This window comes from Dama dama, chromosome 28 (genome assembly GCF_033118175.1).
Source record: "Dama dama isolate Ldn47 chromosome 28, ASM3311817v1, whole genome shotgun sequence".
NCBI lineage: Eukaryota > Metazoa > Chordata > Mammalia > Artiodactyla > Cervidae > Dama > Dama dama.
This window is the reverse complement of record NC_083708.1, coordinates 40766303-40790068: the sequence shown is the minus strand read 5'-3', so window position 1 is coordinate 40790068 and position 23766 is coordinate 40766303. Positions and strand designations below refer to the sequence as shown.

At 38.0% G+C, this 23766-nt stretch overlaps 1 protein-coding gene across 1 annotated transcript in view; it reads right to left on the bottom strand.

Annotated features, from left to right (window-relative positions):
* The window catches only part of SNX3 (sorting nexin 3), a 45069-nt gene that overhangs the window by 5584 nt on the left and 15719 nt on the right, over positions 1-23766 (bottom strand). Inside the window, exon 2 of the mRNA XM_061131864.1 lies at positions 7358-7453. Coding sequence (XP_060987847.1) covers positions 7358-7453 — 96 coding nt within the window. The remainder of the gene's footprint in view (positions 1-7357; positions 7454-23766) is intronic.

Below are 23766 nucleotides of genomic sequence, written 5' to 3'. Positions count from 1 at the left end.
GATGTGGAGAAAAGTGGAACCTTCATACACTGTTGGGGAAAATGTAGTTGCTTTGGAAAACAGTCTGGGAATGCCTCAAAAAGTTAAACAGTTATCATATGGCCATAAATCCACTCCTAGGTTTATCAGTTCAGTCGCTCAAGCGTGTCTGACTCTTCGCGACCCCATGGACTGCAGCACACCAGGTTTCCCTATCCATCACCAACTCCCGGAGCTCACTCAAACTCATGTCCATTGAGTCAGTGATGCCATCCAACTATCTCATCCTCTGACGTCCCCTTCTTCTCCGCCTTCAATCTTTCCCAGCATCAGGATCTTTTCAAATGAGTCAGTTCTTCGCATCAGGTGGTCAAAGTACTGGAGCTTCAGCTTCAGCATCAGTCCTTCCAATGAATATTCAGGACTGATTTCTTTTAGGGCTGATTGGCTGGATCTCCTTGCAGTCCAAGAGACTCTTAAGAGTCTTCTCCAACACCATGGTTCAAAAGCATCAGTTTTTCGGTGCTCAGCTTTCTTTATAGTCCAAGTCTCACATCCATACATGACTACCGGAAAAACCATAGCTTTGACTAGACAGACCTGTGTTGGTAAACTAATGTCTCTGCTTTTTAATACGCTGTCTAGGTTGGTCATAGCTTTTTTTCCAAGGAGCAAGCATCTTTTAATTTTATGGCTGCAGTCACCATCTGCAGTGATTTTGGAGCCCCCCAAAATAAAGTCCCTCACTGTTTCCACACCTATTTGCCATGAAGTGATGGGACCAGATGCCATGATCTTCGTGTTTTGAATGTTGCGTTTTAAGCCAGCTTTTTCAGTCTTCTCTTTCACTTTTATCAAGAGGCTCCTTAATTCTTCTTTGCTTTCTGCCATAAGGGTGGTGTCATCTGCATATCTGAGGTTACTGATATTTCTCCCGCAATCCTGATTCCAGCTTGTGCTTCATCCAGCTGCTTTTCTCATGGTGTACTCTGCATAGAAGTTAAATAAGCAGGGTGACAATATACAGCCTTGACGTAATCCTTTCCTAATTTGGAACCAGTCTGTTGTTCCATGTCCAGTTCTAACTGTTGCTTCTTGACCGGCCTACAGATTTCTCGGAAGGTAGGTCAGGTGGTCTGGTATTCCTATCTCTTGAAGAATTTTCCACAGTTTGCTGTGATCCACACAGTCAAAGGCTTTGGCATAGTCAATAAAGCAGAAGTAGATGTTTTTCTGGAACTCTTTTGCTTTTTCGATGATCCAACGGATGTTGGCAATTTGATCTTTGGTTCCTCTGCCTTTTCTAAATCTAGCTTGAATATCTGGAAGTTCACGGTTCAGCTGAAGCCTGGCTTGGAGAATTTTGAGCATACCCAAGAGATATAAGAGATATATACCCAAGAAATACAAACACATGTCCATGCAAAAACTTGTACATGAATGTTCACAGCAGCATTATTCACAATAGTCAGCAGGAAAAACTCAAATGTCTGCCAATGATAAATGTGTAAATAAAAACTGATATATCCATACAAAAGAATAAAGAAATGAAGCAGTGATTAACAGTACAACAGAATGAACCCTGAAAATACACTCAGTGAAAAAAGCCAGACAGAAAAGACTACATATTCTATGCTTCTATTTATACAAAATGCCCAGAACAGGAAAATCCATAAAGAAAGAAAATCAGTGGTTGTGAGGGCTGGGTGAGGAGAAATAGGTAATGATTACGAATGGGGTTTCTCTTAGAGAGAGATTACAATGTCCTAAAACTGACTATAGTAATGGTTGCACAATGCTGAATATACTAAGAACCAGTGAATTAATACACTTTAAATTGGTGAGTTGTGGACTTCCTTTGTGGCACAGTGGACAGGAATCTGTCTGCCAGTGTGGGGGACATGGGTTTGATCCCTGGGCTGGGGAAGATTTCACATGCTGGAGAGCGACTAAGGCTGTGCACAACAACTAAGCCCGCCTTCTGCAGACTGAGAGCTGTGACCACTGCAGCCCGTGTGCCTAATGCCTGTGCTCCACAACAAGAAGCCACCTCAGTGAGAAGCCCACACAGGGCTACAGGCAGCGGACCCCGCTCACGCAATTAGAGAAAGCCCATGCACTGCAATGAAGACCCAGGGCCAAAAATAAACAAACGTAAAAACTGGTGAATTGTATGGCATTTGAATTATGTCAATAAAGCTGTCATGAAAAAAAGTGATGTATACATTTATGAAATGCTTATTAAACACTCCAGTAGGCCAGGTACTATGTTAAGCAAAGTCAAAAGCCCATCAAGACACTTCTTGTTTTGGAAGTTTTGGCCATAGCAATCAGAGCAGAAAAAGAAATAAAAGGAATCCAGATAGGAAAAGAAGTAAAACTCTCACTGTTTGCAGATGACATGATCCTCTACATAGAAAACCCTAAAGACTCTACCAGAAAATTACTAGAGCTAATTAATTAATATAGTAAAGTTGCAGGCTATAGAATCAACACAGAAATCCCTTGCATTCCTATACACTAACAATGAAAAAACAGAAAGAGAAATTAATGAAACAACTCCATTCACCATTGCAACGAAAAGAATAAAATACTTAGGAATATATCTACCTAAAGAAACAAAAGACCTATATATAGAAAACAAAACTATAAAACACTGATGAAAGAAATCAAAGAGGACACAAATAGATGGAGAAATACACCGTGTTCATGGATTGGAAGAATCAATATTGTGAAAATGAGTATACTACCCAAAGCAATCTATAGATTCAACACAATTCCTATCAAGCTCCTAACGGTATTTTTCACAGAACTGGAACAAATAATTTCACAATTTGTATGGAAATACAAAAAACCTCGAATAGCCAAAGCAATCTTGAGAAAGAAGAATGGAACTGGAGGAATCAACCTGCCTGACTTCAGGCTCTACTACAAAGCCAGTCATCAAGACAGTATGGTACTGGCACAAAGACAGAAATATAGATCAATGGAACAAAATAGAAAGTCCAGAGATTAATCCACGTACCTATGGACACCTTATCTTCAACAAAGGAGGCAAGAATATACAATGGAGAAAAGACAACCTCTTTAACAAGTGGTGCTGGGAAAACTGGTCAACCACTTGTAAAAGAATGAAACTAGAACACTTTCTAACACCATACACAAAAATAAACTCAAAATGGATTAAATATCTAAATGTAAGACCAGAAACTATAAAACTCCTAGAGGAGAACACAGGCAAAACACTCTGAGATAAACCACAGCAAGATCCTCTATGACCCACCTCCCAGAATATTGGAAATAAAAGCAAAAAGCAAAAATAAACAAATGGGACCTAATTAAACTTAAAAGCCTTTGCACAACAAAGGAAACTATAAGCAAGGTGAAAAGACAGCCTTCAGAATCGGGGAAAATAATAGCAAACGAAGCAACAGACAAATAATTAATCTCAAAAATATACAAGCAGCTCCTGCAGCTCAATTCCAGAAAAATAAACAACCCAATCAAAAAATGGGCCAAAGAACTAAACAGACATTTCTCCAAAGAAGACATACAGATGGCTAACACATGAAAAGATGCTCAACATCACTCATTATTAGAGAAATGCAAATCAAAACCACAATGAGGTACCATTTCAAGCCAGTCAGAATGGCTGCTATCCAAAAGTATACAAGCCATAAATGCTGGAGAGGGTATGGAGAAAAGGGAACCCTCTTACACTGTTGGTGGGAATGCAAACTAGTACAGCCACTATGGAGAACAGTGTGGAGATTCCTTAAAAAACTGGGAATAGAACTGCTGTATGACCCAGCAATCCCACTCCTGGGCATACACAATGAGGAAACCAGAACTGAAAGAGACATGGGTACCCCAATGTTCACTGCAGCACTGTTTATAACAGCCAGGACATGGAAGCAACCTAGATGCCCACCAGCAGATGAATGGATAAGAAAGCTGTGGTACATATATGCAATGGAATATTACTCAGCCATTTAAAAGAATACATTTGAATCCGTTCTAATGAGATGGATAAAACTGGACCTATTATACAGAGAGAAGTAAGCCAGAAAGAAAAACATCAACACAGTATACTAACGCATATATATGGAATTTAGAAAGATGGTAACGATAACCCTACATGCAAGATAGAAAAAGAGTCACAGATGTATAGAACAGACTTTTGTACTCCGTGGGAGAAGGCAAGGGTGGGATGATTTGAGAGAATAGCATTGAAACATGTATATTATCAATTGTGAAACAGATCGCCAGTCCAGGTTGGATGCATGAGATAAGTGCTCAGGGCTGGTGCACTGGGAAGACCCAGAGAGATGGGATGGGGAGGGAGGTGGGAGGGGGGTTCAGGATGGGGAACACATGTAAATCCATGGCTGATTCATATCAATGTATGGCAAAAACCACTACAATATTGTAAAGTAGTTAGCCTCCAACTAATATAAATAAAAGAAGAAAAAAAAAAAAAGCAAACAGGAAGGTAAATACAAAACAACAAAAAAAAGATACTTCTTGTCCTAAATCAGACAGAAAAAGACAAATGCTGTATGATCCCACCTTTGTGTGGAATCTAGAAGAGCTGAACTCATAGAAACAGAGAGTAGTATTAATAGATTAGTGGTTTTCAGGGGTGGGGGGGTAGGGGAAATAGGGAGATATTGGTCGAATGGTACAAACTTTCAGTTGAAGAATGAGTAAGTTCTGGAGATCTGTGTGCGGTGCTGTGCTAAGTCGTTTCAGTCACGTCCAACTCTGTGACCCCGTGGACTGTAGCCCACAAGGTTCCTCTGTCCATGGGATTCTCCAGGCAAGAATACTGGAGTGGGCTGTCATGCCTTTCTCCAGGGGGTCTTCTGGAGCGTTAATGTATAGCATTGTAACTACAGTTAACAAGATTGTATTATAGTCTTAAAAGTTGCTAACAGAAACAGAGTTTGAATGTTACCGCCACCGCCAACAAAACAAAGGCTTCTATGTGACGTGATAGATGTATTAACTAACCTTACTATGGTAATCATTTCATAAGATATACATATATCAAATCATCATGTTATACAACTTAAACTTATACAATGTTATTTGTCAATTATATCTCAAATAAAGGTGGGGGGAGAAAAGACACTTCTCCCTATGGTCATAAAAAATTTCTTCTTTGTAACTTAAAACTTTCCTAACTTGTTTTGTACATTTAGATCTTCAAACCATCTGTAAGTTATATACAGCAAATTATAAATCTTTATTCCCAAATAACCACATGTTTCAACCCCATTTGCTGAATATAAATTCCTTTCTATACTAGTTGACAAAGTTATTTTTGTTATGAACTAAATTTCCAATAAACACATGGTCAGCTTCTAAATTCTCTGACATTCTGCAAGTCTAATTGCTCATCCCTAAAGCAATACTTTGCCAACAAAGGTCTGTATAGTCAAAGCTATGGTTTTTCCAGTAGTCATGTATGGATGTGAGAGCTGGACCATAAAGAAGGCTGAATGCTGAATAATTGATGCTTTCAAATCATGGTGCTGGAGAAGACTCTTGAGAGTCCCCTGGACAGCAAGGAGATCCAACCAGTCAATTCTAAAGGAAATCAACCCTGAATATTCACTGGAAGGACTAATATCAAAGCTGAAGCTCCAATACTTTGGCTACCTGATGCGAAGAGCCAACTCATTGGAAAAGACCCTGATGCTGGGAAAGACAGGGCAAGAGAAGAAAGCGACAGAAGATGAGATGGTTGGATGGCATCACTGACTCAATGGACATGAGTCTGGGCAAATTTAGGGAGATAGTGAAGGACAGGGAAGTCTGGCGTGCTGCAGTTTGTGGGGCTGCAGAGAGTCAGACATGACTTGGTGACTGAACAACAACAACAAAGCAATACTATACTGCTTTAATTACTATAGCTTTAACATATGTTGATATCTGCAGGTGCTAAATCACTGGTAAAAATAATTTTTGGCTATTCTTGCACTTTCTTTGATTCTAAAACTCTTATCTGCAGGCTTATAAAGAACTCCATTAAGATTTCTATTGGAATTTCGCAAATTTATAAGTAAGTTAGGAGAGACTGCCTTATTTCTGTTGGGCCTACTGCTAAAATGCCAGCTCTAAGTGAGCCCTTCCCTTGGCCATCCTATATGAGACTAGCACTCTCTATTTTCCTTAGATTTTTTTTAGAGCATATTACCATCTGACATATTCTATAATCTTACTATTTTTTTCTGGTTTCCTTTTCACCACCACCCCGACTTACCCTTTAATAAAGTGCCAGAAAATGGGGGACCTTCATTTGTTCACAGCTCTATCTGCAACTCACATAACATATAGAATGAACTTTCAAATATTTATAAATGAATCTTCAGAAGTGAATATTCCAAACCAAGAATGTAGTATTTGTTTGTAAGGTCTTCTTTTTGCCTTTCAATGAAGTTTTAAGGTTTTCTTTACATGGGCCTTATACTTTCAGTTTTACTTGGAAATATTTTATACTTGGATATTCTTTAGAGTAAAACTATTTTTCCATTTTTGATGTAATGCTATGACTTGTATATGTTGCTCTTGCCACATTTATAAATCCAGCCACATTTATCTGGTTAAGAAAGATTTCCTTCTTTTTCTATCTTAGTATGCTTCAGAAGGAAGCACAAGCTAGTCTTTGAGTGTACTTTTCATCATTCTGAGGGTACTTTGCAAGACTCCATGCTATGTATGTCATTCTGACATAGGGCTGAAATAAGAGACATTGGAATGAGACTTTGTTTTCTCTATCTTGCAGCCAAAGCCACCAAATTTTCTTCTAAGAGAAGACAGTTCTTACCAGGATATGTAACAGTGTTCTAAAACCGCAGGTAGCAACCTAAAGGTAGATCATGGCCGTCATTTAAAAAGTGAATCTGACGATTATTAGCACCTATCATACACATTAAGGTAAGTACTGGTTTATGATATTTCTGTTATATATAAATGTGTGATAAGAAAAATGTAGAGTCAGTTAAAAAAAAAAAACCTGCAAATACAATGCAATAGGAGATGTACTGAGAAGAGAAACTTAGCAAGGGTGGGAGGAGAAAGTAAACAGGAAGACGAGAAAAAGGACGGAAGCGATAGCAAGAAAGTTCTAAGAATTGTCATGTACGTGTGAGTCAGCAAAGGCCTCCGTGGGCCACTGAAGAAGACAAGAGAAGGAAGAGTTCTAAGGAAAAGCTACACACTTCCCCTTCTCCTAGGAAATAAAATGAAACTGAACTATTTGGGGAAAAAAAATTGCTTTTACTCATTTTATTCAAGATTATTTTCCTGAGAGGTCTTAAACATTAAAATTTGGAATGTTTTGCTTTAAAGTAACATTACAAATAATTCTTACCTTGCTCTCTCTTTCTAGTTCACTTCGCAGCCATTCAAAGTCACTGTATCTTCTTCTAACGGTAGATTCCTTCAGCTTGAAAATAGGCAGATTTGTCTGAAACAAATAAAAAAAATCACTCCTAAACTAAAGCATGTTACAGGGATTTCAAACAGCTGGGGGTAGGGCAGAATCTATTGTCAAAGTGATAAAATGACAAGCCCAGTTACCTTAAGAAAATCATAAAAGTTATTAAGATGACATTTTACCTTTAATAAAGCTTAGCTGTTAAAAAGTATGTTACATATACCAGAATACAATTTTTTAAATGCACATTTGTACATACACTTTTGGATGTCATTCTTCCTGAGGTCAGTTACATAAATACAGGTCATTTTTTCTATTTTCAGTAAGTGGCAAAAATGTCACAGGAGTGAGATGAAGCCAGCTCTGATTGCTATACAGTTTAGTATACAATGCTTATGGGGGAAACAGAGCTTTACTAGCTTGAAATGAAATACAAAATATTTTGTTATTATGACTAGAAGTTTCATAATGAAAGAAAAGAATAAAGGACGATTACTCTTAATGGTCTTCTTAAAAAAGCCAAAAAACAGCAGGGCAAGAGTGCAATGTGCTCTTACTGTCAACAGGAAATCAGGAGTCATACACATAAGGTCCAGAGCTTTCAGACTGAGGGCAACTTTAGGAACTGAAAACATAATGCCCAGTACTTTAGGGTACATCAGAATGGAAGACTGTTCTTTACAAGAAAGACCACTTCTGTCAAATTCTAAACTTAAAGAATCAAGAATAGATTTTAATTGCACATATCACAAAAGTTGGTGCAAATAACCTAACATAATTAATGCCATAATATACTGAAAATGCTATTTAATACTATACACTCTCAGATTATATTTTGTTCTTTAAGCGGTCTTTGCACTTGTAGAACCGCAAACTCTATTAAAGCTGAAAAGAAAAAGTGCCACCGGAAGGAAAGATTCACTTCTTAACAGAGACATCATCATCATCATGTAAAATTCCCCTTAAGAAAATTCCAATCACTTGTTAAACTTAATGCCCTAGTAAGTGTCATTTAGTAAAAGAAAAGCTTTTTATTCAGGACCTTAAACCCGTTTTGTAGTGGTTTCAATTTTTTCCAACATGTATTAACTTCTCTATGTTGTACACCTTATAGCTTGGAATCTTCTACAGATGCTATTGGGCCTAACACTGTATAGATTTCAAGCATGAAACCAAATCTCACAAGAGGTTTAAAAGCACTTGAATTTTCTTTCCCAGGTAACCACAACATTTGTTCATTGTATTAATGACTAAGAGCAAAATTGCACCTAACAAGACTCTTATTATACTAAAAGTCAAGCTTATATTTAGAGATGCTGGCTTGCTGTACAAGAGGGGTATTCTCATTACCCACAGGGAATAAAATTAGGTCCCCTGGAGAGCAAGATGGTAATTCCCAGAAAGAAAGCACTGGATTATTTCTCTCTAATTTCACCCATTGGCTTTTTAACCAAGTTCACCCTTCCACACTAAAATATTAAGTCTTTGTAAGTGTCTAAAGATAGAAAGGCCTTTACAGAATAGAGTGTTTTCTGCAGGTGAGATTTTACATTTTGAATTCCCTCCTCTCAAATTACCTTACAGAAGGGATTAGCTGCTCTCTTTATTCAGTATGTTAAGATCAAGCTTGTGAAAAGAGTTCCCTATGAATTTTCATACTTCTGGGTACGGAAGTCTATAAAGTTAATCTCTGAAACAACATATCAAGCTTACAGGTACAATGTTGAGGGAAGAATGCCAATTCAGCTCATTTTACCTCCATTTTCCCTTTTGAACTTTTGACACAATCATGATTATATCTGATTCACTTTAATAGATGGGTAGTAGGAAGAAGAAAAAGTCCACTCCTTTCTATGACTAGGTAATAGATTGAAGATTATATATTAAAAAAGGATCATGGTTAGTTTAAGAAAATGTCATAGTTTTCTCAGCTGGCTATTTTTCTTTATATGAAGACTGCTTTAGAGTTTTGATAAAGTCATATCAAGTAACTTTATTATTTGCCTACTACATTTAGAGTGTGCCTGTTAACTTCTCCTTGATCATCACAAGGACTTTCAATTCAAATTGATCAGCATACAAATAAAAGATGCCAAGGATTTTTGTTTAAGCCACTGAACTATCACTTTTAATTACAAACACTCATGATTGGTAACTTTCAACTTATTTAACCCTTATAAAATATTGTATTTTGGTTTTCTAAAGAGAAAAGAGTAAGAGTAATGTTTTTCTCCTACAGTTTTGGAAGGATTCAACTATTATTACAGTTTAAGAACATCTACAAAAGGGCATAGTGCTAGATAAGATGGGGAATATAATGATGAGTAAGATGCAGTCTTGGCCCTTATGAAGCTTATATTTGATTATAAGCAAATAGTATAAAAATACTGTACATCATCAACAAAAACAAAGTTGAAAGACCACAAACTGTAGACAAATATGTGCAATATAAAACAAAGAGATAATCTCATTAAAATGTAAAGAACTTAAAAACTAGTAAAAGATAAAGATGAGTAAATTGACAGAGAAACTACGTCAATAACGTTCAGCTTCACTCACACAAGAAATGACAGTCAAAACAGTGAGATCCCATTTTCATTTATCAGACAGGCAGGTATTCAATTTTAATATCCAGTGATGGTGAAGATAGATAGGCATCTAAAAACCTTACTGCTAATAGTGAAAACAACCTTAAAGAAGGGCGTTTTGGTGACATCCATCACTCTTTTAAATGCATATTATCTTTTGAGCCAACGATTCAACCAAGAATTATCCTATGAATATTTCCACATATGCAAAAAGGTATCAGTGCATAGAAATTCACTTGAACATCATTTATATAATAGCAAAAAAAAAAAAAAGATCCCAGAAACTGAAAATCTTATTAAACTGCTACAAATATAAAATGAAATATTATACGCTTTTACAAAATGTAACTCAGCCAAAGACTGATCAGGAAGCTTCCCTGAGATGTGTTAAGTATAGGAAGTTTCAGAACAGCATCTGTATGATACCATTTGTATAATTTTTTTTAAAAGCATAAAGGAACTGATAATTGATTTGGTCAGTATTCTTTTAATATATGGAGTCAGTCATACTACAGAAAGACAGTTGAGAATGATGAAAATACCATGAACTACATGCAGAGAAGAAAACAGTGTATTCAGGAAGTAATTCTTGAACATGCTAAACCATAGGAGATGGTGGGAAATAAAACTGAAAGCCCGAATATCTGGCTAACATATCTCCCTGTGAGTACCAGGAGTTAATAGACATCTCTGAACAGGAATATATCTTTAAAAAAAAAATAACAGAGAAGTTATTATGAATTCAACAGATTAGCCACATACACACCAAAGAGCAGCATGGAAAGCTGGCTCATCCTTGTTACACACAAGAGCATTATTTATTCATTTTTAGTAACCATGTATGATGCTAGATATTAACTAGACTTACTTTTACAATGTATACAAATATAAAATCATTATGGTGTACACCTGAAACTAATATGTCAATTATCCCTTAGAAAGAAAAAGGGCTGGTTCTTGTTAGTTTTATCTGCTTTAAGAGTATGGGAAAGAGACAGGCTGAGGCAAATCACAGCAAAAATTCTTTAAAGTTTTTCTTTTGGATATCATTTAAAATGCTTCTGATTTATCCAGAGAGAAATATGGCTGAATTCTGAAATTAAACGTAAATCAGACTTAACAATGTGAAGATGACTAAAACTTTTGAAACTTAAAAGGCAAGATTTAGTATTTTCTCATCCTTACATTCAAATCTTATTTTTAAAAAAGTTGCTCTAGTTTCTCAAGCTGAGCATAAACTAGAAACTACTATTTTCCTCCATCTATAGGTCATTTTACCTAACAGGTGAAAGTGTCAAACTCAGCCATTTGTATGAAATAACAGCATTTAAGGAACACTGACCTCAGACAGGCAAAACTAAAGCCAATCATTAGGCAAAAACCATAAACTAAGCCACACCTGGCAGCTATTTGTGTAGGTATGTGATATTAGTGAACGCTCAAAGTGAGTTTGAGTAACCTTGGTCTATTTTAGACTTTTCAATTCCATTGATGGAGTTATGAATGTCTGGCAAAGCAAAGACAGAGGTACCTATAAACATTTACATTAACCATTGTCATATATATAAGAAATTGCAAATTAAAAATAATTTAAACCTATGTCAGGGCTGTGGCCCAAACTAACATTTAAAAAGCAGAGAATTATAATCATTTGCCCCCCAAAAAGTTAAATTGGCTGCTTGGAATCTATAAAGTCTATAAAAACTATTTTATTCTACATTCAAAATATGTTTCTGTTAAACATTATAAGCCAAATCCTAGTTAAATGTCACCACTATTTAATAATATTTTTGGGGAAAACTGTAACACAGTTTTAACTGTGTTTTAACTGTAACTATGTGTGTGTGCTCAATCACTAAGTCGTGTCCAACTCATGTGTGTGTGCTCAATCACTAAGTTGTGTCCAACTCATTCACAACGCCAGGGAATATAGCACACCAGGCTGCTCTGTCCATGGGATTCCCCAGGCAAGAATACTAAACAGGGTTGCCATTTCCTTCTCCAGGGGATCTTCCCAACCCAGGGATCGAACCTACATCTCCTGTTGTCTCCTGCATTGCAGGTGGATTCTTTACCACTGAGCCACCTGGAAAGCCCTAACTGTAACACAGTTTTAACTATAACTATGTACAACATAGTGATTCAAGATTTTTTAGATATTATACGCCATTTAAAGTCATTATAAAATACTGGCTATATTCCTTGTGCTATACAATATATCCCTGTAGCTTATTTATACTATATATGCCTTGTTATCTCTTTAAGTCTTCTTCAATCTAGAGCAATCCTCCTGCCCTTTCGCCATTTAAGACAGTGACAATTTAAAAGAGTGCAGGCCAGATATTTGAGAGATATTATATCCCTGAGTTTGTCCTTTTCCTCATGACCAGTTCCATGTCATTCATCCTTGTCAGGAATGTTCCTATTGGCAGGAATACTGAAGCCTTCTCAGTACCCCATGTCAGAAAGAACACGATGTCAGCTTGTCCTGCTGTTCGCTCATTTGGTGAAGGTGAGGTCAGTTAGATCTCTCTCATGTAAAGTTACTTTTTTTCCTCTTATATTGAGGGTTTTTTTTTTCCCTTGCACTTACCTTTCATAATAAAATTTAGTGCCATTTGGAATTTACCCAGCTAAATTTAAAACCTATGGAACTGGCAAAGCACAGAATGAATTCTTAAGATAATTCACTTTTAGGGGAAGTTATCTGCCTGACTTTAACCATTAGGACAGAGTGGCTTACTGCAGGAAAACCCCATTCTGCCAGATAAAGTGTGAACACACAGATGTGTAAGCACATGTTTGCAATTTGTTCATTCAGAAAAATTAAGACTTATAGTCTACTTGGCTAGAATGAAGCCATAGATGTTTGTTACTTATCCTATGCAAAATTCAGGGCAATTCTCAAGCTTCTGTGTAGCTTATGAAAAGGTGATGGACTAGTCATTATATAAGAAACCTGGGACGTTCAAAAAACTAGAAAAGAACAAGAGTAACCCTATTCAGGGCTTCCCTGGTGGTTCAGAAGGTAAAGAATCCACCTGCAATGCAGGAGACCTGGGTTCAATCCCTCAGTCAGGAAGATCCCCTGGAGAAGGGAATGACTACCCACTCCAGTATTCTTGTCTGGAGAATTCCACAGACAGAGGAGTCTGGCGGGCTACAGTCCATGGGGTTGCCAAGAGTCAGACATGACTGAGTGACTAACACATACTAACACACATAACCCTGTTCAAAATTATTTTGTTGCTCTTTACTTTTCCTAATAACATACCAAAAAACAAAACTCCAAAGGGATAAAATGTTATGAGAGATGCCTATATACCTGATACTCTTAAACTGCTATTTATATAAAAGAGAAACTACTAGTCATTTCCGACAAGGTATTACTAACCACATAAGGTAAAACCATCAGGAATTCAAATGGACATTATACACTACAGAACAGATTTCAAAACCATGGTACAGAGCTCTAAAACAAGTGCTCCCTTCACGTTCAAACAGAGGAAATGGCCACATTACTGGTCTCCAAAAAGCTAGGTCTTACACACTTACACAGGCTGACCTATCAAAGTCAGCAGCTCACAGATACCCGATATGTAACCTGATTATCACTGATAGCCAAGCAGAAAACCAAGCCTCAAAATGTGGTCACCTGAATATAGCTTAACAATAGATATTCGAAAAATGTTTACTAGGTGTTTCTAGCATTTCTTCAGATAGTGTCATGTGTACATTTGAAAAAAGAGACTGGCAACGACATCAAAAGTATACTCAATAGGCCATACTCTATTCAACCAATCCTAAGAGATGTAAATGGATGCCTCACTTCAGTTCTCATTAAAAGGCTGTATTTCTTCAAATATCTACATCTAGAGATAAAGGATAAGCTGAGAAGTGCTTAAGCTATTACCTCGTCCTTCAGTACTTTTGATACTTGTTTTACCCAATCTGGAACAGCATGAATAACTGGAGATATGGTTTATAACCTAGATGAACTCTAAATATGGCTTGGGAGAAGTCATTTAAAGCAAAGAATAAGCTTTTAGTCTGGAGAACCTTTGAAATGTAGATTGTCATTAAGCCAAGGTATTGTGTTTAGTTTCTTTTTTTAAAATAAGGACGTGGCCTTCCAGTGATACAATTTCCTGTTATTTTAGAAGAAGTATCCTTTATGGTATAACTTCTGAAACAGTACGAGAAGACATTATCGAGACTAGCTTAATGTATAAACCAAGTAATTTTATGTATGTCTTCTACTTTGTCCATATTCTTCATTTGTGAATGACAAGATTTATTTGTGAGCTCAAGCAAGATCTTCAATGAGCAACCTTTAATGAAACTGTGCAGTAATAATTCTACTGTAAAGGAAAATTTGTTAATAGTTCTTCAACACTTACATAATCCTACAAGCTTCTGCTGAAAGAAAACTACCTATTAATAGCATAAGACCTATTCTGAACAATTTTTAAAGTGCAAAACTATTTTCCATCTCTTTCCAACTTGCCTAATTGTAAGAATCACTTCAAGAGGTTTTAAACACACTCCCATCCCCACACTCTTAAGTGTCCTCATCTAGAGAATCTCATTCAAACTAGTATGGGTTGAACTCCAAACATCAGTATTTTTAGGTGATTCTAAGATACAGCCATGGTCAAGAAGCACTGCCCTAGACTTATTAAAGGTGAAACAGAATACTGGGTGCTTAGGAATCTGTATGATCCCCAGTGATTCTGGTTTAGTCAGGACAGATACGGGCAATATTTTACATCCTCAAGGATTTGGAACTGACACTATGAGAACAATGGAAATGGGATGCAAAGTCACCAAAAATAAAACCACAATGTAGAAATCAGTGAAAGAATACTAGTTAAGAAGCTCTGGACTTCCCCGGTCGTCTGGTGGTTGAGAATCCACCTGGCAATGCAAGGGATAAGGGTTTGATCCCTTATCCAGGAAGATTGCACGTGCCACAAGGCAAGTAAGCCCTTGCACCACGACTACTGAAGCCTGGGCACCCTGAAGCCCATGCTCCACAGTAAGAGAAGCCACAGCAATGAGGAGCCCATGCACCAAAACGAAGCCCCTGCTCACTGCAACTAGAGAAAACCTGCACAACTATGAAGACCTAGCATAGCCAAAAGTAAACATAATAAGTACAAATAAAAGAAGCCCTTTTCAGTAAGTGTATTCTAAACTCCTAGGTATGCATTATCAGGCACATATGGATTACAGAGATCTGAAAAAAAAAATCCTCCTTAAGAGATATTTACAGCATAAAACTGGGGGGTTGGATAGAAGAGAGCAAAGTAGTCTTCCAAGACTTAAAACCTTTATCAATTATAATTCATTGTAGACTTATTACTGTTTAGATGAAAGAGTGGAAACCCACACTAAAGTAATCAGGATAGAAATGAAACAGACATAAAAACATACAAAGATGAATGTATTAAGTGTGTAGGGCAGGATCATAGGAAGTATCCATACCAAAAAAAGAAAAAGAACAGTGGTACATGCTCAGATATGTCATTCTAATACATGACTGACCCTTGAACGATGCTGGAGGTTAGGGACACCGACCCTCCTGAGAGTTGAAAATCCAAGTATAATTTATAGCTGGTCCTCTATATACATGGTTCCTCCATATTTGCAGTTCTGCATCCACAGATTCAACTGACCACGGATTGTGTAATCCTGTAGTATTTACTACTAAAAAAAGTCTATAAATAATAGGACCCATGCAGTTCAAACCCATGTTGTGTAAGGGCCAAGTACTGTGCAAGGAGCTAAGTAATACCTGGTTAAGAGGCTTTTAAAAATATTTAAGCATTGCAAAAAAGTGCTTCATTTCACATGCTAGCAAAGTAATGCTCAAAATTCTCCAAGCTAGGCTTCAACAGTATGTGAACTGAGAACTTCCAGATGTTCAAGCTGGATTTAGAAAAGGCAAAGGAACCAGAGATCAAATTGCCAACATCTGCTGGATCACAGAAAAAGCAAGAGAATTCCAGAAAAACATCTACTTCTGCTTCACTGACTATGCCAAAGCCTAGCAGTCCGTTGTGTGGATCACAACAAACTGTGGAAAGTTCTTCAAGAGATGGGAATGCCAGGCCACCTTGCCTGCCTCCTGTGAAACCTGTATGCAGGTCAAGAAGCAACAGTTAGAACTGGACACAGAACAACGGACTGCTATATTGTCACCCTGCTTATTTAACTTCTATGCAGAGTATATCATATGAAATGCTGGGCTGGAAGAAGCACAAGCTGGAATCAAGATTGCTGGGAGAAATATCAATAACCTCAGATATGCAGATAACACCACCCTTATGCCAGAAAGCGAAGAGGAACTAAAGAGCCTCCAGATGAAGGTGAAAGAGGAGAGTGAAAGCTGGTTTAAAATTCAACATGCAAAAAACAAAGATCACGGCATTTGAACCCATCACTTCCTGGAAAATAGATGGGGAAACAATGCAAACCGTGACAGACTTTATTTCCTTGGGCTCCAGAATCACTGCAGATGGTAACTGCAGCCATGAAATTAAAAAATGCTTGCTCCTTGGAAGAAAAGCTATGATAAACCTAGACAGCATATTAAAAAGCAGAAACATTACTTTGCCAACAAAGGTCTGTCTAGTCAAAGCTATGATGTTTTGCAGTCATGTATGGATGGGAGAACTGGACCATAAAGAAGGCTGAGCGTTGAAGAATTGATGCTTTTGAACTGTGGTGTTAGAGAAGACTCTTGAGAGTGCCTTGGACTGTAACGGGATCAAACCAGTCAACCCAAAAGGAAATCAATCCTGAATATTCACTGGAAGGATTGATACTGAGGCTGAAGCTCCAATATTTTGGCTACCTGATGCAAAGAACTGACTCATTAGAAAAGACCCTAATGCTGAACTATTTACAATAGTTCATAGTTCAACAGATAAAAGGATAAAGAAATTGTGGTACATATACACAATGGAATATTACCCAGCCATAAAAAGGAACACATTTGAGTCAGTTCTAATGAACTGGATGAACCTAGAGCCTATTATACAGAGTGAAGTAAGTCAGAAAAAGAAAGATAAATATCGTATACTAACGCATACGTATGGCACCTAGAAAGATGGTACCAAAGAATTTATTTGCAGGGCAGCAATGGAGAAACAGACATAGAGAACAGACTTATGGACACGGGGAGAGGGGAGGAGAGGGTGAGATGGATGGAGAGAGTAATATGGAAACTTACATTACCGTATGTAAAACAGATAGACAATGAGAATTTGGTGTATGGCTCAGGAAACTCAATCAGGGGATCTGTATCAACCTAGAGGGGTGGGATGGGGAGGGAGACGGGAGGGAGGTTCAAAAGGGAGGGGATATACATATACCTATGGCTGATTCATGCTGAGGTTTGACAGAAAAGAACAAAATTATGTAAAGCAATTATCCTTCAATTAAAAAATAAATAAATTCAAAAAAGAAAAGACAAGACCCTGATACTGGGAAAGATTGATGGCAGGAGGATAAGGGGACAACAGAGGATGAGATGGTTGGATGGCATCACCAACTCACTGGACATGAGTTTAAGCAAGCTCCAGGAGCTGGTGGACAGGGAAGCCTGTCGTGCTGCAGTCCCTGGGGTCGCAAAGAGTCGGACACGACTGAGTGACTGAACAACAACAAAAAGTGCTTCTGAGCACCCATAGATTAACATTGAAACATAATGTGAACTAAGACAACACTGTAAATCAACTATATTACAATAAAAAATAAAAATTAAAATGCCAAACTAAGGGGGAAAAACCTGTAATAATGAGTGGGGACTAAAAATGTCTCCTGCCATATCAGAAACAAAGGACACAATCCTTCAAGCCATTAGTCACTGAAGCTGCCCCCTCCCCACTGTGCACCCTGAGGGTGTTCAGGACAGAACAGGATACTGGTCCTAGACAGTTAAGGTGCATATCAAAGACATGATTTCATTGAGCCCAGACTCTTGCAACTTCCCATCATAGAAAGAACTAAATTCATTAATTTGATGTCTGTTTTTCTTTAATTAACAGTAATCTTTCGATGTTTCAAGCACCTGGTATTTGTTGCAGAAACTCCTATGTATTTCCCTTGCTGCTTTAGAACAGTCCCTCAGAGCTATCCGAGTTTGCCTCCCAGGCTTATGTCTTCAGCAGGTCTGCTGAATAAAACATGATTCTCAACTTTCAGGTTGTGCTTTTTATTTTTCAGCCAAAAAATGTAAAAAGATAAGGGTGGAACTGCTGAAATGGTACGGCGATGAGCTTGGTAAACCATTTACCCCCAAAATCAAATATAAAACTAGACAAACATGTCAAACTAACCCTCTCAGGAAAACAAACAAACAAACATGGCTGAAGACATGTAACAAATCAAAAAGCATTTACTGAAGAAAAACTACTGAATGTCAAGTAAGAACACTGGAAATCTGTGGTGTTTTAGGCCACCAGCTCTATAATGGTAGTTCTACTGGTGTGAGGCAAGCTGTGCAAGCCAGCAGCACTGCTGCTACAGGAAGATGACTGACTAAAAGCAGAATGTAGAAAGCAGAAAAGTTCCACATTCAGGAGTGATGCTGCGGACAACAGTGACTCTGGCGAAGAACAATACTGCAGTAGCCCAAGGTTCTAACACTGATTGGGGCAAGAAACAAATCAGCAGACTTGCCAGAAATTTAGGAGAGACATCCTGCGAATGGCACAGTAACAACAGGCCTTGATAGTTCTCTTATCCCTGGAGGTCTGAAAGGCTGTTTGCTTGCACAAAGCTGTATGCAGGCTCAGAAAAACCTGGTGAGGATCCACAGTTATCTATGTATCTGTGACCCAATATGAAATCTTTCAGAGATATAGGAGAGATATGGACATGAGAAGACTTGGCACAAAGTGAAAGCTGAAACAAACCTGTTACTTGCCTAAACAAATGTTCAATTCATTCCCCAACCCAACCTACATACAAATTCACTAACAAAGGGCAGAAGCCTTACTAGCTCAGAGTGTTTATGTAGAACCTCTGACCAGTCACTGGCTGACCACTAAAGCTGTCCTGATCCAAGGGTGACCCCCTAGGAAGCCAGGCTTAAAAAAAATGCACACACAAGAAAAATATCAATGACAGCAAAGACTACAGACTTAGCGCAGGCAAGTCCTTAAAAAAAAAAAAAAAAATAGATACTGCAACAAAGCTCCCCTGGGAAGAAAGATAAGAGGTGATCTAACTCAATAGTCTTAAAAATACATTATCTGAAATGCTTGGTTTAACAACAAATGATAAAACATGCAAAGAAATACATGCAAACAAAGTATAACTCATATGGGGTTAAAAACAGTCAATAGAAACTGTCTCTGAGGGAATTCAGTTGTTGGACTAGGCCGACAAGGATTTCAAAGCAGCTATCACAAACACGTTTAAAGAACCAAAGGAAAACCATACTTACAGAATTTGAAGTATGATGACAATGACTCAATGAAATAGAGAACTCAACAAAAAGAGATTACAAAGAAGAATCAAATTGGAATTCTGGAATTGAAAAGTACAATAACTGAAATGAAAAATTCACTGAAGGGGCTCAACAGCAGATCTGAGCTGGCAGACAAAAGAATAACAAATTTGAAGACAGATCTACCAGATTTTCTATTGTGAGACTCCATCAAGCATACCAACACAGGTGAAATAGGAATCTCACAAAAAGACAAAGAAAGAATAAATAATGGCTGAAGACTCCCCAAATTGGACTAAAATCTTTAATCTGACATCCAAGAAGCTCAATGAATTCCAAGTAGCAGAAACAAGAGACCTTACAGATATATTGGTCAAAATGCTGAAAGACAAGACTGCCTAGTGGTCTAGTGGTTAAGAATCCGCCTGCCAATGCAGGGGCCATGGGTTCGAACCCTGGTTCAGGAAGATTCCCACAAGCCTCGGAGGAGCAACTAAGCCTTTGTGGCACAACTACTGAGCCCATGTGCAACAATTACTGAAGCCCACAGGGCCAGAGCCCGTGCGCTACAACAAGAAAAGCCACCGCAATGAGAAGCCTGAGAACCACAACCAGAGAGCAGCCCCGACTCTCTGCAACTAGAAAAAGCCTGAGTGCAGCAACGAAGACCCAGCACAGCCCTAAGTAAATAAAACGCTGGAAGACAAAAACCAGCAGAGAATTTTGAATGTAACAAAAGAAAAATGACTCATCATATCCCCCCAACCTCCCCTAATAAAGATTAACAGCTGACTTTTCCCCTGAAACAAGGAGGACCAGGAAGCAGTGGAACATTCAGAATGCTGGAAGCAAACACAGAACAAATAATTCTGTACTTAGTGTGGTGGAAAGAATTCTGACATGGCCCCCAAAATTTCCACTCCCTGGTGTACACACCTCCTCTTAAGTGTGAGTGAGTCCTATGGCTGTCAGTCCGATGATTAAATTACATTTTATGACAAAGGAGAAGGAATTTTGTGGATGGAATTAAATTCCCTAATCATTGTGAATTTGAGTTCATCAAAAGGGAGATTTTTTTGGGGTGGGTTTGACTGAAATCAGGTGAATCCCTTAAAAGAGGGCTTTAGCCCCTCTTAGATCAAAGAGACAGTCTGATTAGGCTTGAAGAGGAAGGCTGCTATAAATTCTATAACCTGCAAGAAAATGAATTCTGTCAACAACTATGAGCCTGGAAAGAATCCCAAGCCTCAGATGAGACCAAAACCTTGGCCAACCCCTGACTATAGGCCTTCTAAAACCTGAACAAAGGGCCTAGCTAAGCCATGCCCAGACCTCTGATTTACAGAAACTAGTAAGGTAGTATTTTAAAGTAGTAAATTTATGATAATTTTTAATGCAGGAATGGAAAACTAATACATCTAGCAAAACTATCCTTCAAATATAAAAATTAAATAAGACATTCCCAGATGAACAAAGACTAAGAATTCATAGTAAGCATATCTACCTTACAAGAAATACTAAAGAAAGCCTTTCAGGCAGAAAAGAAATGATATCACCTGGTAACTAGGATCTACATGAAGAAATAAAGAGCAGCAGGAAAGGCACTCGGGCTTCCCTGGTGGCTCAGACAGTAAAGAATCGGCCTGCAACGCAGGAAACCCAGGTTCAATCCCTGGGAAGAATACACAGAAGAACTATACAAAAAAGGTCTCAAAAACCCAGATAAACCAAGATGATGTGGTCACTCAAGTAGAGCCAGACATCCTGGAGTGGGAAGTCAAGTGGGCCTTAGGACGTATTATTACAAACAAAGCTAGTGGAGGTGATGGAATTCTAGCTGAGCTAGTTAAAATTCCAAAACATGATGCTGTTAAAGTGTTGTACTCAATGTCAGCCAATTTGGAAAATTCAGCAGTGGGCACAGGACTGGAAAAGGTCAGTTTTCATTTCAATATCAAAGAAGGACAATGCCAAAGAATGTTCAAACTACAATATGGTTGCGCTCATTTAGCATGCAATTAAGGTTATGCTCAAAATCTTTCAAGCTAGGCTTCAGCAATACATGAACCGAGAATTTCCAGATGTACAAGATGGATTTAGAAAAGGCAGAGAGGAACCAGAGATCAAACCACCAACATTTGTTGGATCATAGAGAAAACAAGGGGATTTCAGAAAAACATTTATTTCACTGACTATGCTAAAGTCATCACAACAAACTGTGGAAAATTCTTAAAGAGATGAGAATAACAGACCACCTGTCTCCTGAGAAATCTGTAGGCAGGACAAGAAGCAACAGTTAGAACCTCACATGGAACAACAGACTGATTCAAAATTGGGAAAGGAGTACATCAAGGCTGTATATTGTCATCTTGTTAACTTATATGCAGAGTACGTCATGTGAAATGCCAGGCTGGATGAATCACAAGTTGGAATCAAGATTGCCAGGAGAAGTACCAATAACCTCACATATGCAGATGACACCACCCTAATGGCAGAAAGCAAAGGGGAACTAAAGATCCTCTTGATGAAGATGAAAGAGGAGAGTGAAAAAGCTGGGTTAAAACTCAACATTCAAAAAACAAAGATCATGGCATCTGGTCCTATCACTTAATGGCAAATAGAAGAAGAAAATGTGGAAGCAGTAACAGACTTTATTTTCTTGGGCTCCAAAATCACTGTGGATGCTAACTGCAGCCATGAAATTAAAGGACACTTGCTCCTTGGAAAGAAACCTATGACAAACCCAGACAGCATAGTAAAAAGCAGAGACATCGCTTTGCCAACAAAGGCCCATATGGTCAAAGCTATGGTTTTTCCAGTAGTCATGTACAGATGTGAGAGTTGGACTATAAAGAAAGCTGAGCCCCGAAGAATTGATGCTTTTGAACTGTGGTGTTGGAGAAGACTCTTGAGAGTCCCCTGGACAGCAAGGAGATCAAACCAGTCAATCCTAAAGGACATCAATCCTGAATCTTCATTGGAAGGATGCTCAAGCTAAAGCTCTAATACTCTGGCTACCTGAGGCAAAGAGCCAACTCACTGGAAAAGACCCTGGTGCTGGGAAAGATCAAAGGCAAAAGGAGAGGGCTGCAGAGGATGAGATGGTTATTAGATAGTATCACTGACTCAATGGACGTGAATTTGAGCAAACTCCAGGAGATGGTGAAGGACAGGGAAGCCTGTCGTGCTGCAGTCCATGGGGTCACAAAGAGCTGGACATGACTTAGTGACCAAACAACAACAATAAATAAAGGCAACTACATATGTAAACATGTAAGACCGTAAAAATTAAATTTTTCTCTTCTCTTAGCTGATTAAAAAAACAATTGCCTAAAACAATTATAAAATTGTACTATTCTAACACATACAAATGTAATATATATGACAATAATAGCACAAGGGAAGGAGAAGGTGTATTGGACCAAGGTTCCTATTTCACTGGAATTAAGTTGGTATTAATCTGAAGTACATTGTGAAAAGCTGAGGCATACTGTAATTTCAATATCAAACACTAACAATAATTTTTAAGAAGTAAAAAGAATCTCAGGCATTTAAACAGTACAACAGAAAATATCTAACACAGAAAGCACTAAAGGAGGAACAGAGAAAAACATGAGACATATAGAAAGCAAGTATCAAAATGGCAGAAATAAACCCATCATACTGGTAATTTCATTAAAAATAAATGGAGGGACTTCCCTACTGGTCTAGTGGCTAAGACTCAACACTCCTAAGGCAGGAGCCCCAGGTTTGATCCCTGGTGAGGGAACTAGATCCCATATGCAACAACTAAGAGTTGCTAAACTAAAAGTACGCCTGTACCGCAAGGAAGATAGAAGGTCCCGCTTACTGCAACTAACACCTGGCACAGCCAAATAAATAATGGGTTTTCTTTTTTAATAAATGGATTAAGGGAGAAAATATTTGCAAATGAAATGACCAATAAGGGGTTAATCTCAAAAACACATAAAAAGCTCACACAACTTGACAGCAAAAAAGCAAACAAGCTGATTAAAAAATGAGAAAAACTAATCAGACATTTTCCCAAGGACACACACACAGGAAGCCAATAGGCACAGGAAAAGATGCCCAACACTGTTAATTATCAGAGTAACACAAATTAAAACCACAATGATATCACCTCACACCTGTTAAGAGTGGCTATTGTCAAAAAGACCACGAATAACAAATGTTGGGAAGGATGTGAAGAAAAGGGAACCCTTGTACACTGTTGGTGAGGATATAAATTGGTACAGCTGCTGTGGAAAACAGTATGGAGGTTTCTCAAAAAACTA